General features: G+C 46.3%; 1 protein-coding gene across 1 annotated transcript in view; it reads right to left on the bottom strand.

The window, feature by feature from the left end:
• Positions 1-17,575, bottom strand: part of HAL (histidine ammonia-lyase) — a 387,900-nt gene extending 370,325 nt beyond the window's left edge. The window contains exon 1 of the mRNA XM_078675784.1: positions 17,262-17,575. Within this exon, the coding sequence (XP_078531910.1) occupies positions 17,262-17,508 (247 nt within the window). The 5' untranslated portion in view covers positions 17,509-17,575. The remainder of the gene's footprint in view (positions 1-17,261) is intronic.
• Between the last annotated feature and the right edge of the window lie 1,421 nt (positions 17,576-18,996).

Below are 18,996 nucleotides of genomic sequence, written 5' to 3'. Positions count from 1 at the left end.
TTCAAATGGCGTTCAAGAAAAAAGGGGGGGGGAATAGATGAGAATGGAGCCCCAATGTCGTATCCTCTTTGTCCATCTAAGGAAAAAATATGTAATAACATTTTTTATTACAATCTTCTACAGAAAAAACACTGCCTTGCGCAGTGCGAAAACCAAAGGAAAGAATCGGCGGCTCACTTGTTTACAGACGTGGATTGGACGAGAGGTAATGATTTTTCTCTCGAGTGTCCTGAAAACCAAACACGAAGGGATCAGTGATTTGCCCCAAGATATTAAAAACACAAGTGTGCCAGAAGTATGGAGCCAATTCTACATTATAGAAGGCACGTAGCGTCTTACCAGCAGTTTTGCCACTCGGCGCGGTGTATTTTATAGGCTTGTTTTTTAAGGGCGCCAGGAGCTGGAAAATGACTTCGGTTAGATTTCCGGTTCTGAAAAACAGACCACCACATATGAGTCAATAAATGGACTCGATGTTAAAATGAGGCATGCGTGTGCACTCAGGATGCCGAGCGACCGGTCTTAACGTTAATTTGACATCTTAACGCGATGTCAGACGCCAGCGGTTTGGAGCAACGGCGTGCAGCCGCGGAAGTGAGAAAAAATCAGCAATTCCATCACGTGGTATCACCAGCCAATCAGGCATGACAGGGGCATTATGGGAGTTGTAGTTTACATTTAGAAAAAACATTTGGAAGGACGACATTGTTTTTTTTTTAAGTGCATAAAGGAATTAAATCCTTTTTACTTCACTCAAACAGTTTAGGCCATTATTTACACTGTTAAATCTCATGATGAGATATGCCTCTTTACGCAAAAGTGCAGCCTCAATGCTTGGTGATTGATGTTTGGGGTCCACCCATGCAAGTACAGTCCACCTGAAATCATTTTCCCCATGGTTGTTGCCCAAAAAGTGTTCAACCATGGGTGCAGAGGTCACTTTTTTCTTGATTCTTGAACGATGTTGTGTAATTCGTACATTTACTGGTTGACAAGTTTTACCGATATACACTCTATTGCAGGGGCATACCACGGCATAGATAACATTCTTGGTCTTGCAATTCGTAAACATGTCATGCTTCCATTTGACCCCGCCATGGTCAAACACATTACCTTCAAGTGTAGTTGAACATGATACACAGTTGCCACACTTGTGATGCCCACATATAGGCTTTAAATTCCACTGGGTTATCAAATCACTCCTTTGTTTGGGAATGTAGCTGTCTGCTTTTACCAATTGTTGGCCAATGCTCCTGTTTTTGCGCATGGCGAAAATGGTTTTTTTAACGGATGTTCTAAATTTTCCAAAAGGTGCCAATTGTTCAAAATGATACGTTCAAATTGGTTTGTGTGTGACCCGAAGGTTGTTACACAAACCAATTCATTGAGTTCACCTTTTTCCTTTTTCTGAAGGAGATTTTCCCTCGAGGTGAATCTCGCACGTTTCTTTGAATGATTTAGAAGTTTTTTTGGGTAACACCTTTTCGCCATTTCAGCACAAAATTTTGTCGCATGGTGTTCAAAATCTGCCAAATCCGTGCAGTTTCGCCTTATTCTCAACATTTGTCCTAAAGGAAGATTTTCTTTTAAACACTGTGGATGCGAGCTTTTGTAGTGGAGGATGGTGTTCCTATCAGTTGCTTTTTTGTGTAAGGTTGTCGTTAGAATGTCTTCGCGGATACCACCTACTGAGATGTCAAGAAAAGTCATTTTGCTTTTACTAGACTCTATTGAGAAACTGATGTCAATATGTCTTGAGTTTAGCCAATTGTAGAACTGGTCGAGTTCGGTCTGGCTCCCCTGCCACAGGAGCCAGACGTCATCAATGTATCTTAACCATTGATTTATATGGCCAGCAAATGGATTATTATTGTTTATGAATCTTTCTTCATACTGCGCCATATATAGGACCGTCATCTCAGGTGCATAAGGGCAGCCCATGGCGATGCCCTTAATTTGGACAAAAAACGCATTCTCAAACTTAAAATAATTGCTGCGTAACGTAATCTCCGCCAGTGATAGGATGAATGAGGTGGGCACCTTATGTGGTCTCTCCCGTTGATCAAGGTACAATTCTAACACCTGCATCGCCTCATCTTGAGGGATTTGGGTGTAGAGTGAAGCGACATCTAAGGTCACCATTATTTGTGTTTCCTCATTGAATGATTGTCCTTCTATTCTGGTTATAAAATCAGTAGTGTCCCTGAGATATGACTTTACTTGCGGTAAGAAAGATTTTAAGAAAAAATCAATGTATTTGGAGACCGGCTCCAGGGCAGAATCACAACCCGACACGATTGGTCGGCCGGGTGGTGTTTCGTCGTTCTTGTGAATTTTTGCTAAAAAATAAAGAACTGGTGTTCTTGGTGATTTTTTATTCAAATATTCAAATTCCTTAGGGCCCAAAAATCCCTCATCTAGTCCTGCCTTGGTGATGTTCGAAATCTTGTCCTGAATTGCATGAATGGGGTCTTCCTTGACTGGTCTGGACTAAGGGTGGGCGGCCAGCTACGCTCCGTGCACGGAGTGCCGTCTCCTACGCAGTTTGCGTAGCGGGCGTAGCCAGGCGGCACTACGCGCGCTCCGCAGACGGTGCGTAGCCGGCTACCACCCGCCTCCCTCCCGCCCTCCCTAAATACATAAATAAAAGTATAAAAAGCTTTTAAAAACACTTACCTTGTCTGCCGCGTCCCCGGGGCTCCCTCTCGCCGTCCCGCGATTCGCGCCGCCATTTCGGATCCTAATGCGCATGCGCGGGCGGCCGGGCATGCGCATTTCTCATGAGGAATGCGCATGCGCGGCTGCCCGCGAATGCGCATTAGGATTCGAATCGGTGGCGGCGCGAATCGCGGGACGGCGAGAGGGAGCCCCGGGGACGCGGCAGACAAGGTAAGTGTTTTTAAAAGCTTTTTATACTTTTATATATGTATTTAGGGAGGGCGGGAGGGAGGCGGGCGGCGCGGAGGGGGGCTACGCGGAGTGCGCGGGTGGGCGTAGTTGTGTGCCCACTTCGCGTAGCTCCGCGGAGCCCCACTCCGCACACTACGCCCAGGGTTAGTCTGTACCAGTCTCGATTATTGACATGTGTTGTACCTTCTTCCAGATACATAGCACGGGCAAATAACTACTGCCCCACCTTTGTCCGCCTGTTTTATTAAAATCGATGTATCTGATTTTAGATCTTGAATGGCAGATGTTAAGCCTTTATTGATGTTATTGTGTACAAAACTTTTTTGTTTTTCAAGTTTGGAGAGAGAAGAAAGGACCGCTTTCTCAAAGGCAATCACTTGTTTTGGGATATTCTGGGTCGGAGTAAACCTAGACTTGACCCTTAATCCTGTTGTTTCCGTATTTGACATTTCTTCAGCATCCGCGAAGAAGACCTTCAACCTGATCTTACGACAAAAATCCAATGCCTCCAATTTGAGTTTGGTGAAATCCGTTCTTTTGTTAGGAACAAACTTGAGGCCCAGGGTTAAAAGTGTTTCTTCTTGTCTTACAAGGTATGCTGCATCTTTGGATGCTTATTGGTTTTGATAAAATCACCTTACTCAATGAGAGGACGACTCTTTTTCTAAAACAATCCCCCTCTTTTTCATTCAAACAGTTCCTGTGGATATACTTCCTGCCCTGAAGAGAATTCCATGATTAATACATTGGGATTCGAAACGCGTCGGCATTAAGCTTTTCTTTCTGGCATCAAGTCATCTTTTCACTTGTAAAAAAAATGTTGCCAAATGTTTTTCATTACATTCCTGATGTTAAATAATATGATGATTAGCAACATTATGACAGGAATGTTGGGTGATAGTTAATAAGTTTAACTCCCAGAAAATCAATGTATGGGTTATTCAATAGCTCTTGGATACTGTTTTGTGGTAAAAATGAATAATTGTTTAATTTTTTTAAACGCACATTTGTATTGTATGTTCATTCTCACATGTATGGATTATATTGTTTTTTGTCTTTTTGAAATAATGATCACTGGCTCTATGTGAGGTTGATACTGTTCTTTTTTCTGTCTTTAAATGCTGTAGGAATACAGGGCTCATGAACCTGTACCCGGAACACTGGTATAGTGCGCCCAGTTAGAGGGGTGGGTGACCCATGCCAGGGCAGTGGGTTGTGGGCATGGCACACACAGGCCATGTCAACTTTTCACTTTGTTCTGCACCAAAACACGCAGCCTGCAATGACAGTGTGTGTATTAAGGTACAGGGCCTCTAAGGGTGGCACAATAAGTGCTGTAGCCCTTGGAGGCCTTCCCTGGTAACAGTGCCCTTGGACCCTATAGCACTATTTACAAGGGACTGACCTGTGGCCAAACAGTGCCAATTGGGTTTATTTTTAATGCAGTTTAGGGAAATAACAATCCCTGGGTACCTGTTTGGCAGGAGCCCAGGGCACACTCAGTCGTGTAATATATTCAATTCAATAGAGACTTTATTTCGGTTTCGTTTCAAACCATAAAAGTGCACATATAAAATACATTGAACATTTCATATTAAAATCACATTTACAAACGGACATAATATACGAATTTCATTAAAGAGGAAGCAGGCGAAATCAGCAATAAAGTGCAGTTAATACTGGGTTTACAACATGATATAAGGTCTTTCAATAAATAAGCTCAACATCCTTCAGAGGCGTAGAATCACTGGTCCAGGCAATTTCTCAATTTAACAGTTAATTTTAAAAATTCTATAACATGAAGAACACTGTCACTGTGCAAAAGCTGTAGATACATAAGTGCTGGTCTTATTTGATTAAAATTTAGTTTCTTTAAAAGAGCAACAAGGTAACATCTGCGTGGGTATTCATAAAACCTACATAAAAATATAAAATGGAGCATATCCTGTGGAGACTTCCCGTCGCAGCCACAGGGAACAACAGTTTTATTAAAAATATCCGACTTAGGTCTAATTAAAAGATGATGAAAAATATTAAACCTGAACCTCGTCAGCAGAAATTTTTCATGAGAAGTGAAGGTACATGTTGAGTATAGTTCCATGGTGTCACAGGTTTTCAACATAACATATTTCCTAACATTAGGTTTCATGAACTCTTCCCCTTCTCTTTGGGCCCTCCTGTCCATATAAAAAGCCCACTTAATTGCTGCCACATCTCCCTTTACAATCCCACAAGGGTTTTCAAACAGATTCAAACATCCAAGCCTCAAAAAGCAAGATTTCAGGTATTTTAGCCAGGGCACGCACATTGAGTTGTCCTGAGACACAAGGTCTTTCACAATCAGGTGGGTAAGCGGAATATCTTGGTTTAACCACAATTTTACCCAACATGTCAGTGGTCTTAGTGCAAAAATATCGGATAGGTACTGAGTCCTCAGTTCTTCGTGTACCGCTAAATTCGATGTGCTGGCTGGAACACAAAGGAGACGTTTTAAGAAATTGTTTTCAGTAACCTGTAACTGATCACCTCTTACGTAGCCCCATAACTCACTGCCATATACAGCGGTAGCTATTGATTTTGCATTATAGAGTTTCATCATTGCAGTATTTGGCTTCTTCCCCAATTTTGTGGCAAAATTAAAAAGAGAGGCATTTACCCTTGTCATTTCCCCTTTCTTTCTTGCCACATGAGGGCCCCAGCTAAGCTTTGTGTCAAATACAACACCTAGATATGAAAATATTTGAGTGATGGGGATCAGAACATCATCTAGTTTAAAAATAAAGTTCTTTTTCGGTTGTCGGACAACATGCATTATATATGATTTAGAATTGTTGACCAATAGGTCTCTGTTGGTCATAAAGAAATGAAATTAAAAGCATTCAAAAGTGCCTGGAGACCTTTTTCCATTCTAGAAATTAAAACCGCATCATCTGCGTATAAAAGTACAGGAATACCCCGCCGGCCAACTCTGGGGGAATCTGATTGTACCTCCTGTAGTGCAGCATCTAAATCATTGATGTAAAAATTAAAAAGAAATCGGGCCAGGATGCAGCCCTGGCGCACTCCCTTTTTGATGTTAAAATTACCAGTGGTTTCCCCATTTGTTGAGTACCTAACATTTGCACTGGTGTTACTGTGCAAGTCCACCAAAAAATCCACAATCCCTATGTCCACACCTTTTTCCCCGCATGGTCTGCCACAGCCTACCCCTGTTAACACAGTCGAAGGCTGATGACAGATCCATGAAGGCAAGGTGGACAGCTCCCTTCTGTACGATAGTATATTTGCTCAGTATAAGGAAGAGATTGAGGCACTGGGTTATGGTGGAACGGCCTCCACAGAAGCCATATTGTGAGATGGACATAATATTATTGTCAGACGTCCAACTTGATATACGCTGCAGTAAGATCCTCCCCATGATCTTGACCATGGAATCTATTAATGAGATCGGACGATAACAAAGGGGGCTGCCCTTGTCTCCTTTCTTAAACACAGGGACAATTGTTGATAAACCCCAGGACAAGGGACAGCCCACTATAGCAGCTGCATTGAATACAAGCTCCCAAAAGCCTGGGTCTGATTTGTAAAGATCCGGTGGGATTCCATCAGGTCCAGGGGCCTTCCTAGCTGTAAGTCCTTCTATGGCATCCATTACCTCGCTTTTATCAAATTTAATTATACCTCCCCTAACATAAGGTAAAACATCAACTATTACTGGGTCTGCTGAGTGATACAGTTTTTTAAAATGAAGTTCCCACTCCTCCCTAGTTATGCAGCACTCTAGACCATCACCCGGGTCTTCCGCCAGGAACGGTCTTTTAACTAATGCCCAGAATTTAGTGCTACAATTTAAGGTGGAGGGGTCAAGTATTTCATCCCAAGCCTCTTTTCTTAAAAACTCCCTACGGGATGCAATAACAGACTTGTATTGTTTCCGACATAGTTTTACACCCTCCTGATTTCTCGGGGTGACTGACAGGGCTAACCTGAGATTACGTGCAGCTTTAGAGCAATCGTGGTTAAACCACCTAGGACCCCCTATCACCAAGTTCTTTGCGGGGGCCGTCATCAGTTCTGACACCTTCTCTGACAAATTCTGATAGGCAATAAGGACCTGCCTGGGATCTCCCCCCTCATGTGTACAATTCTTAATATCTTCAGTACATTTATCCACAATGTTTTTGTAAAGAAGATCTGGGGTAACCATTGACCATTTAAGTCGCCGCCTCCCATCTGTTGTACACAGCCTACCTGAGCTGCAGTCCTGATTTCCCTTGTTAACCCAAGGTCCCTTCAAACGAATTATGAGAGGGTTATGGTCACTAAATTCACTTTGCTCAATGCTGAACAAATCCAGAAAAGTCTGCATCGTCAGTGAGACTAACATATGATCAATAAAAATGCCCCTGCCGTGCCCTTTGAAAGTAGGAATATCAAAACATTTTAACGGGTCCCTAAGTGTCATACCCAATGAGAGGTCAAAGTTGTTCATTAGGTCATTGCAAATTCCCCATCCACTGTATGTTCCATGTGTAAACCTCCCAGGCGCTCACAAAACAAGTCTGTTAAACATTTCTTCAGTGGATCACCGCAAGGATGCACATTAAAATCTCCCATGATCATAAGGTTATGACTAAAATCTTTCATAGAAGTAGAGATAAAAGAATTCAATACAAATATTTGATTAGAGCCTGCACTATCATTAGTTGCATTATAAAAATTCACCAAACCAGCCCGACAGTTTTCTCCATATAAAACTAAGCCCATCACTCCAGTATACTGAGATTCAATTCTACGCATTTTACAAGGGACTAGAATAGAAACAAAAATCACAAGTCCCCCCTTTGGTCTGCCTCTTACCGATGGAGTGGCTGGCACATAAAAAGCCTTGTACCCTTCCAGAAAAATATCACACTCCACCAGCCAAGTTTCTTGTAGACAGATGACCTTAAATTGCTTGATATAATTAACCCAGTTTTCATCAGCCATTTTGGCAGCCAAGCCCGCAATATTCCATGAGACAACAAAACATCCAGATACTATGTCCGGTGAGTTCTCTACGAGTATAGGTTCACCTGAAGCCACAGTGCCCTGAGACGCAGGTACCTCCCGTCAGTCACACATCTCAAGTCCCGACAAAGCATCATACCTATTCTGTGTATTGACATTATACCTATGGTGGTAGCGTCCAGCACTAGTAATCCTATTGTGGATTTTATCCATGTCTCCAGGCCCGCATGGATTAGTAATGTTATAAATAAATTGTGTGTCGATGGCAGGGGTCTGAGGTTCAAACACCCGCCTAGTTATCCTTTGTTGGGGGGAGGGTTTGCACAGGTGTGCATAGAAGTACCCCAACGGGCGCACACAAATACTGTTCTCATTATATACTAGTGAAGATGCTCTTAAGAGGACAGTTGCCACATGTTGTGGATGTTTAAAATTTACAACAATGCAATCCCCACTTCCCAGCTTTTTGGACGGGCCTACCCAGTTCACCCTCCTTACTGCCATTATCTGATCTGAATAGGAAATAGGAAAGCCACAATTTTTATTAATTGCAAACACAACAGTGATGGACAGAATGTGGATCAATGTCACACATTCACCCCAGTCCAAAGATCTGGGCCCAAATCCATCGTTTTTCCACTCCACACCACCCTGGGTTAGACAATGGCGATATGCAAATCAGCACTGACCCTGTGCCCCATGGGAACAGTCCAGTCCGAACTACAAAAGCCATGTCCTTCCCAGAACGGAAACAAGCATCCGAGGACCGGCCCGGTTTCGAGGTAACACCTCTCATCAGCCCGGCTAGCTTGACTCCAGTGGTGTGGAGTGCCTGGGACTCACGTCTGAGCATCCCCAGTACACTTAGAGCGGTAATTGCAAACACAACAGTGATGGACAGAATGTGGATCAATGTCACACATTCACCCCAGTCCAAAGATCTGGGCCCAAATCCATCGTTTTTCCACTCCACACCACCCTGGGTTAGACAATGGCGATATGCAAATCAGCACTGACCCTGTGCCCCATGGGAACAGTCCAGTCCGAACTACAAAAGCCATGTCCTTCCCAGAACGGAAACAAGCATCCGAGGACCGGCCCGGTTTCGAGGTAACACCTCTCATCAGCCCGGCTAGCTTGACTCCAGTGGTGTGGACTGCCTGGGACTCACGTCTGAGCATCCCCAGTACACTTAGAGCGGTAATTGCAAACACAACAGTGATGGACAGAATGTGGATCAATGTCACACATTCACCCCAGTCCAAAGATCTGGGCCCAAATCCATCGTTTTTCCACTCCACACCACCCTGGGTTAGACAATGGCGATATGCAAATCAGCACTGACCCTGTGCCCCATGGGAACAGTCCAGTCCGAACTACAAAAGCCATGTCCTTCCCAGAACGGAAACAAGCATCCGAGGACCGGTCCGGTTTCGAGGTAACACCTCTCATCAGCCCGGCTAGCTTGACTCCAGTGGTGTGTAGTGCCTGGGACTCACGTCTGAGCATCCCCAGTACACTTAGAGCGGTAATTGCAAACACAACAGTGATGGACAGAATGTGGATCAATGTCACACATTCACCCCAGTCCAAAGATCTGGGCCCAAATCCATCGTTTTTCCACTCCACACCACCCTGGGTTAGACAATGGCGATATGCAAATCAGCACTGACCCTGTGCCCCATGGGAACAGTCCAGTCCGAACTACAAAAGCCATGTCCTTCCCAGAACGGAAACAAGCATCCGAGGACCGGCCCGGTTTCGAGGTAACACCTCTCATCAGCCCGGTTAGCTTGACTCCAGTGGTGTGGAGTGCCTGGGACTCACGTCTGAGCATCCCCAGTACACTTAGAGCGATAATTGCAAACACAACAGTGATGGACAGAATGTGGATCAATGTCACACATTCACCCCAGTCCAAAGATCTGGGCCCAAATCCATCGTTTTTCCACTCCACACCACCCTGGGTTAGACAATGGCGATATGCAAATCAGCACTGACCCTGTGCCCCATGGGAACAGTCCAGTCCGAACTACAAAAGCCATGTCCTTCCCAGAACGGAAACAAGCATCCGAGGACCGGCCCGGTTTCGAGGTAACACCTCTCATCAGCCCGGCTAGCTTGACTCCAGTGGTGTGGAGTGCCTGGGACTCACGTCTGAGCATCCCCAGTACACTTAGAGCGGTAATTGCAAACACAACAGTGATGGACAGAATGTGGATCAATGTCACACATTCACCCCAGTCCAAAGATCTGGGCCCAAATCCATCGTTTTTCCACTCCACACCACCCTGGGTTAGACAATGGCGATATGCAAATCAGCACTGACCCTGTGCCCCATGGGAACAGTCCAGTCCGAACTACAAAAGCCATGTCCTTCCCAGAACGGAAACAAGCCTCCGAGGACCGGCCCGGTTTCGAGGTAACACCTCTCATCAGCCCGGCTAGCTTGACTCCAGTGGTGTGTAGTGCCTGGGACTCACGTCTGAGCATCCCCAGTACACTTAGAGCGGTAATTGCAAACACAACAGTGATGGACAGAATGTGGATCAATGTCACACATTCACCCCAGTCCAAAGATCTGGGCCCAAATCCATCGTTTTTCCACTCCACACCACCCTGGGTTAGACAATGGCGATATGCAAATCAGCACTGACCCTGTGCCCCATGGGAACAGTCCAGTCCGAACTACAAAAGCCATGTCCTTCCCAGAACGGAAACAAGCATCCGAGGACCGGCCCGGTTTCGAGGTAACACCTCTCATCAGCCCGGTTAGCTTGACTCCAGTGGTGTGGAGTGCCTGGGACTCACGTCTGAGCATCCCCAGTACACTTAGAGCGATAATTGCAAACACAACAGTGATGGACAGAATGTGGATCAATGTCACACATTCACCCCAGTCCAAAGATCTGGGCCCAAATCCATCGTTTTTCCACTCCACACCACCCTGGGTTAGACAATGGCGATATGCAAATCAGCACTGACCCTGTGCCCCATGGGAACAGTCCAGTCCGAACTACAAAAGCCATGTCCTTCCCAGAACGGAAACAAGCATCCGAGGACCGGCCCGGTTTCGAGGTAACACCTCTCATCAGCCCGGCTAGCTTGACTCCAGTGGTGTGGAGTGCCTGGGACTCACGTCTGAGCATCCCCAGTACACTTAGAGCGGTAATTGCAAACACAACAGTGATGGACAGAATGTGGATCAATGTCACACATTCACCCCAGTCCAAAGATCTGGGCCCAAATCCATCGTTTTTCCACTCCACACCACCCTGGGTTAGACAATGGCGATATGCAAATCAGCACTGACCCTGTGCCCCATGGGAACAGTCCAGTCCGAACTACAAAAGCCATGTCCTTCCCAGAACGGAAACAAGCATCCGAGGACCGGCCCGGTTTCGAGGTAACACCTCTCATCAGCCCGGTTAGCTTGACTCCAGTGGTGTGGAGTGCCTGGGACTCACGTCTGAGCATCCCCAGTACACTTAGAGCGATAATTGCAAACACAACAGTGATGGACAGAATGTGGATCAATGTCACACATTCACCCCAGTCCAAAGATCTGGGCCCAAATCCATCGTTTTTCCACTCCACACCACCCTGGGTTAGACAATGGCGATATGCAAATCAGCACTGACCCTGTGCCCCATGGGAACAGTCCAGTCCGAACTACAAAAGCCATGTCCTTCCCAGAACGGAAACAAGCATCCGAGGACCGGCCCGGTTTCGAGGTAACACCTCTCATCAGCCCGGCTAGCTTGACTCCAGTGGTGTGGAGTGCCTGGGACTCACGTCTGAGCATCCCCAGTACACTTAGAGCGGTAATTGCAAACACAACAGTGATGGACAGAATGTGGATCAATGTCACACATTCACCCCAGTCCAAAGATCTGGGCCCAAATCCATCGTTTTTCCACTCCACACCACCCTGGGTTAGACAATGGCGATATGCAAATCAGCACTGACCCTGTGCCCCATGGGAACAGTCCAGTCCGAACTACAAAAGCCATGTCCTTCCCAGAACGGAAACAAGCCTCCGAGGACCGGCCCGGTTTCGAGGTAACACCTCTCATCAGCCCGGCTAGCTTGACTCCAGTGGTGTGGAGTGCCTGGGACTCACGTCTGAGCATCCCCAGCACAATGGAGTCAAGCTAGCCGGGCTGATGAGAGGTGTTACCTCGAAACCGGGCCGGTCCTCGGATGCTTGTTTCCGTTCTGGGAAGGACATGGCTTTTGTAGTTCGGACTGGACTGTTCCCATGGGGCACAGGGTCAGTGCTGATTTGCATATCGCCATTGTCTAACCCAGGGTGGTGTGGAGTGGAAAAACGATGGATTTGGGCCCAGATCTTTGGACTGGGGTGAATGTGTGACATTGATCCACATTCTGTCCATCACTGTTGTGTTTACAATTTTTATTAAGCCATGCTACTGTATTATTTTTCAATGAGGCGTGAGATTCATCATATGGTGAGGCGGGATGTGTGCCACAAGATGGAACATTGGTCAATACCGCCACAAACGGTGCACAATCAGGTGGTAAGTTCAGGTATCGGTTATTCTGGGGGGCCTTGGAACTGGTCCACTTCGTGGGGCTAAATTGGGTTGTGTTAACAAAGCAGGTAATACTGGGACGACGGATGTACTTAGTGCCTCATTTACAGTAGTAGCTACTGCAACAGCACTGCGAGTGTTCTGATGGTCTTTAGCACTCGCCACTTCCCGCCCTCTTCCCCCAGCCTCAACCCTACCGCTGGTGGGTACAGCCAGGTGTGCAGACACTAGGCCGCCCAACCTAGCCACTTCCGCGGCCAGGGCCTCTATCTGAATGGTCAGTGGTTTAATCATCTCCTCTAATTTCGATACAAATTTTACTTCTAGCTTTTTAATAAGAGAAGCAAACTGTTCAATATTTAAGTTAAAACCACTATCATTATTTCCAGTGAACACAAAGGGGTTTATGACAGGGCTATTAGTTTCTTTCCCATCCAAATCCCTTTTTTTAGTGCTATGTTTTCCCCCCCGTTTTTGATGTGCTATCCTGCAGGTTCGTATCGGCCTGATGACAGGCGGAACTTCGCCTGTTTCCTCGCTTGTCAGGGCGTGTTTTTCTAGATTTATCTCAGCAGTCACCGTAGTGGGCGTCTGTGGATCTACTCTGACGACTCCGCTCATATTTACCTCAGCATCTAAGGTCACCCTTTGCGGAGACAACTCTGGCAGATCCAGTATTGGAGTCCCCTTCCCTAGTGAAGCACGTCTATCGTTGTTAATCTGATTTACTTTCTTCACCATATAGTTATCAATGGTGACGGGGCCTATTGCCGGTTTATCATTTTTAGGTTTAGACATCTTATATAAGGTCGTATAAAAGCCACTACTTACTACTCACTCACATAAAATACACCAAGATAATAAAAAATAAAGTCTCACATGGATAGTACAAGATTAAGATCCAGATAAAAATAATGTAGGGTCCCTGGCCAGCCCAGTCTCCTCAGGCCTCTGAGGGCCACAGAGGGTCCGCCCTTTGCCCGGGCTTAGCCCGGCGCGTCCCGGGCACGTCCTCGCGGGACAAGGAAGTGGGCGTCGCTTTATGCGCCTCCTGGCGCTGCAGGATGAGGTGGGAGGCGTCCTTAGCGTGAAGGCTGCTGGGGGCTGTAGTTCACTTCTTCTCCTGACCGACGGAGCCAAGCCCGGCCAGTCGGAAGTGCAGGGGAATTGTCTGCGGCGGAGCAAAGCCCGGCCGCGCCACAGCCACGAAGGTCAGACAGCACGCCTCAGCGGAGCAAAGGGTAAGCTCGGCCGGCGTGGTACCCCTCCCAAAAAACTGCCACCAGGTCCTCGGCAGAGGGCGTCGCTGTATGCGCCTCCTGGCGCTGCAGGATGAGGTGGGAGGCGTCTTTAGCGTGAAGGCTGCTGGGGCTGTAGTTCACTTCTTCTTCCGACCGGTGGAGCGAAGCCCGGCCAGTCAGAAGTGCAGGGGAATTGTCTGCGGCGGAGCAAAGCCCGGCCGCGCCACAGCCACGAAAGTCAGACAGCACGCCTCAGCGGAGCAAAGGGTAAGCTCGGCCGGTGTGGTACCCCTCCCAATAAACTGCCACCAGGTCCTCGGCAGTGGGCATCGCTTTATGCGCCTCCTGGCGCTGCAGGATGAGGTGGGAGGCGTCCTTAGCGTGAAGGCTGCTGGGGGCTGTAGTTCACTTCTTCTCCCCACCGGCGGAGCCAAGCCCGGCCAGTCGGAAGTGCAGGGGAATTGTCTGCGGCGGAGCAAAGCCCGGCCGCGCCACAGCCATGAAGGTCAGACAGCACGCCTCAGCGGAGCAAAGGGTAAGCTCGGCCGGCGTGGTACCCCTCCCATAAAACTGCCACACTCAGTCAAAGTAAATCAGCAGTTTGGCAGAAAGTGGGGCCAACCATGCAAAAAGAGGACACTTTCTTACACCACACCAATCACAACCATGAAATATAACATCTAAAACACACCATAACCGCAGCAACATGTTCATGTAACATGGCGATACCATGTTAGGTCCTCACGCACAACACCTAATCATTTCCACATAGGACAAACCATCCCTTACTACACCACTCAACAGCATTGAATCACAAACCACAACAAAAGAAAACAGATTTTATAACAACCTAGGGCACTCCCACAGGACAATAGAGAAGACTCGAGAAATGCTGTTAACCCAGCTCTGCATCATCACTTCGAACTCCATAACACAACCAACACTTCATCACACTGTAGAACACCATACAACACCACTGAAACAATCTAACCCTCCTCCTTCACACAAATCATACTACAACACAGGATACCACTTCTTAACACCATTCAGACCATGATGCACCACTTATAACGCATCAGTGCATGATAACCTACAATGGAAACAATGTGGGGGAAGCAAAGCTAGTGAAAACCAACTTGTCGCCTACACTCATATCCTCTGACAGAACAGCATCATTGGGCAAGTAAGTGAGCACATACCGAGATGGGGCATAGCTTGCTAGTAAAACAGTGCAGGGGAATGGGGGGCCGATGGTGGTGTGAACTTCAGATTTTACAACAATTGCACTGTCATATCATGTTAAAATATAATATATGTGAAGCATGGCATTGGGAGGACTTAAGCGATTGGAAAGGGAGAGGTGTGGGGATTGTTTGGGTACTTCAAACTCATTCTTTTGTGAAATTACCAACATGTTTTAAGATCTGGAAAACAGAGACGAGAGTGAGTGTGTGTGTGTGTGTGCTGTTGTAAGTAAAATCCCAGGTGAAATCTGACAGACACCTCACCACATCCAACTGAAAACACCTGTACCCAACTATTAATTAGAGAATACATTGGGGCGGGGGGTGCAACACCCCTCCCGCCCAAAGCTACGCCCCAGACCGAAAGGAAATGCACCCAGTTGAACACCCCACATCAGCAGTCATGGTAGCACTACTAGGGCACCAGAGACTGACCGACCCATTTACCACACCCCATCGATAAAGACTGCCATCGCCTCGCGCTCGGGTGGTTTGGGGAGTGGTCCTGGAGGGCTGCGGAACATTCACCCAAAGACTAAAGTCAGTAGTACAGGGGCGGGTCAAGGAGCGCACACAGAACAGGAGCGGAAACGTCCGACCAACGGTGGAACTGAAAATAACGGGAACAAGAAACAAGCATTGGACTAGCAAGGAAAAGTGCTGCAAGGACCGGGCGGTATAATGTACAGCTGTTGAACTAACTGGCCAGTCCTGCTATTGGTTTAAACTTAATAGGTCAACTCTTGCACTTATGTAAATGTTAACACTACACTGATTATGCATCTATTAAGTTTTATGCAAACTGTTCTGAAATCATAAAGTATAAATATCTGTCATAGGACGTTAGTGCATTTTAGAAATTGTATTTAAGAAATAACATTTTTTAAAGGAATTTTTTAGATTAGACTAACTAATTATTAACTTGTGTTTTAAAGTTGACCTCATACTCGACACTGTACGCCAGAGTCTAGATGTATAGAAACCGGCCTCTTGTATGTCATAATCATGCGATTTTATGATTTTAGAAGACGGGAAAGGGAGCTTTGAAGTCAGGAAGGCTCCGTTAGAGGGCTAGTGGCCCCGAGCTGCGTTTGGGCTGAATCACGGAGCCACTGTCATTGCATTCTTTAAATGTCCCACCCACGCTTTGAACATCACTACATTTGTGAAGATAGCAACTTCAGAAACATTTCATTTATAAGGATAGCGGTTATGATTCCTCCTATGAAACCGTGAGCCCGGAGTTGTAATACCGGTTTCTTCTAATGAGCAATGTGTGTGATCTTGACCAGAACTCAATTCCTCGTTCCTTCGTTATTTCGCAAAACCCAGCTCCTTTAGAAATAGGCATATAAATGAGACGTACAGTGCGGATTTCAGTACAAAAAGCATAGAAGCAACTTAACCTTCCCTGAACTAAATAGTCGTCACCTTCCTTTTTACATTTTCGTTAGGTCGTTAGGTCAACGTTAGGTCAACGTTTACATACCAGGGTCGAAATGTTCTACACTGCTTTGTAGTTTCTAGTAATTCATAGCTTTAAGTCACGAGAAACAAACCAACGGAATAAGGAGTTGACCAAAATCACACACAACTTATCTTCCGAGAGAGCTGGGCTGGGTGTACAAGTCATGCTAGTTCTTGATCGGTTTTGCCGTGCTTTTCCCGAAAAATCAACAAGTGGCGTGTGCATATTTTATATTTAGCCAACATTCCATGTGAGCTCGAGGTTATTTAAATAAGAAACGTCATTTCTGCCACTGCAGTGTAACATCAATGATACAATATTGCCGGCTGAAGCACCAAGTCTTAAAATGGCTTTCAATTGCACTGCACAGCAGTAAATCATATTTTAACTTAACGTATAAACTATCCATCATGCAAAAACACCGCCAAAAATGTGTTAATGCCCGGCGCAGAGAACTACATTTCCCCATGGTGCAAAACGCGTCTGTGCAGTATTCCTTCCCCCAGTGGGTGGGCGCTGCTAAACCAGATTCACTGGGATGGCATAGCAGCGTGCGGGCCCTTTACCGCAGCACAATCTCACTCACATCTATACACTTTGCCACGTGCCTACATGCTCAAGAAAGGCTCCAGGCTTAATTCCTCTCCACGTCTGTTTAGTATAAAAGGTGGCAATTTATAATGGGCAGTCCAGTCTCCAGTACTTAAATTAACAATCAAAATGAAAGCGTGCCACAATGTACATCCCCTCAAGTGTTCCCAGCTGAAAGGGTTGGGGTGCTTTTATGATCATCCTTACCCAGCGCGGTGCCAGACAGGGTGGAGGTACTTACCAACTTCCACAAAGTCGTTGTCTTCCAAGGCCGCCCCCAGCGAGTCATCGTGGTCCAGCAGGCCCAGGCCTTTGCACCTCCGGACGAAGAACTGGACGTCGTCCACCGATTCGAAGCCCCCGTTGTCCGGCTTGTTCTTGACGTAGCGCCGCAGGGCCTCCTTGCCCAGCCAGCCCACGGTGTCCGAGTCGTCCTTGCAGGGCACGGCGAGCCACTCGCCACGGATGTGCACGGTGTATCGCGGCATGGCTGAGCGCTCAGTCCCTCTCACGCGACACTCGGGCAGCAGGGTAGAGTCAGGACTGACAGAGCAGCAGCACCTGCCGGAGTCAAGTGGAGAGTCAGAGGTTAGGCTGGACCAATGGGGAGACACGCGTAGCTTGCACAACAGACAACCCCCACCCTCTCGCCCCATTGTAATGGAAGGGCTGCGCTTCAGCCAATGAAATGGTGGTGCCACAATCACACCTTACGGGACGCTGGCACGTGTGCGTGCGCGCACAAACCCAAACACCAGGCAGAAGATGTGTAAATGTCACCAGAACTCTGAAATGACAACATGGAACCAGACAGAATTGTGGAAATAATACGATATAACATTGTTGTAAAATATTTACAGAACCGTGCAATTTCTGAGAAATTACGCATTTTATAAAACACAACAAAGTCGTGAAACCGTGTATGAGGGTCGTGAACGGTTCGTGAATGAACAATATACAAGGACGCCGACGGTCTAGTGGTCTGAAAATATCACCCAAGGCAAAATAAAACATTTTGGTTTCAGAAGAGCAGAGGGTGCAGGCCGCAGTGTATAACGAATTTTAAGTGTTGGGTCAGCAAGGGAAACATTTGAAGTGTCATACAAGGGTGCTGGACAAATGATTAAATCCTCACGACAATCAACACACAATTCAGCATCCAAGTCCCCGATTATTAGAATTAAGCCATAAGTGGAGAAGCAACGAACTAGGGCAAATTACCCTAGTGATTGTTGAACATGTTTGAGAGATGTTGGTCTTTGGACGACACATTTGAAGTGAGGTGATTTATCGACCAGGACGCGTCTCTGACGGTTGCCTTGGAACCTTGGATATCAAGATATGGTTCTTGCTTTAAAGCACCACATCCCCACCAGTGCTTCTATTCTTGCATTACATTCCCAGGTAAGAGGATGGGTGGTTTTTCCCTTTGTTGTGTAGATCTTTCTAGGGCTGAGTGAGCATAGAAACATATTTGCTATTTACACATAATTAATATGACTTTCTTTTAGAAACTGAAAAATGTGGTCGTATGTAACAAAAACCATCAGCACTTTCGTGAGATTAAAAATGAACATTGACTCTTCCATTATAATTAAAGGAAAGCAAGGGGCAGGTGTGCATCATTTGGATGTTTCTTTCAATGTTTAACTTTTCATAACATTGAGACTGCGAAAAGAACTCAAGTCCATGGCAACTGTTTACAAAGTGAAAAGACTGTCGGTAGAGAGACCTAAAAATAGGATAAATAGCAGTAACCTGGGTGTCCTGCAAGGCTAATCTTTGAACCTGGTGTTATTTAACATCTACATACGCCCCCCCTCCCCCTCATTTCGCCGATTACCTCCTTTGGAATAGATACTATTCCTTATGCAGATGATGCTCAGAGGATCCTTTCGCTGGACAAAGCATCCTTTAGGTCAGAATTCTAAAAATTGCCTTACTGTAGTAATCAATTGGATGCAAGCCAACCATCT

Source organism: Lissotriton helveticus, chromosome 1_1 (assembly GCF_964261635.1).
Source record: "Lissotriton helveticus chromosome 1_1, aLisHel1.1, whole genome shotgun sequence".
In the NCBI taxonomy this organism is placed as follows: Eukaryota; Metazoa; Chordata; class Amphibia; order Caudata; family Salamandridae; genus Lissotriton; species Lissotriton helveticus.
Note: the sequence above shows the minus strand (reverse complement) of the source record. Positions and strands in the feature narration are given on the sequence as shown.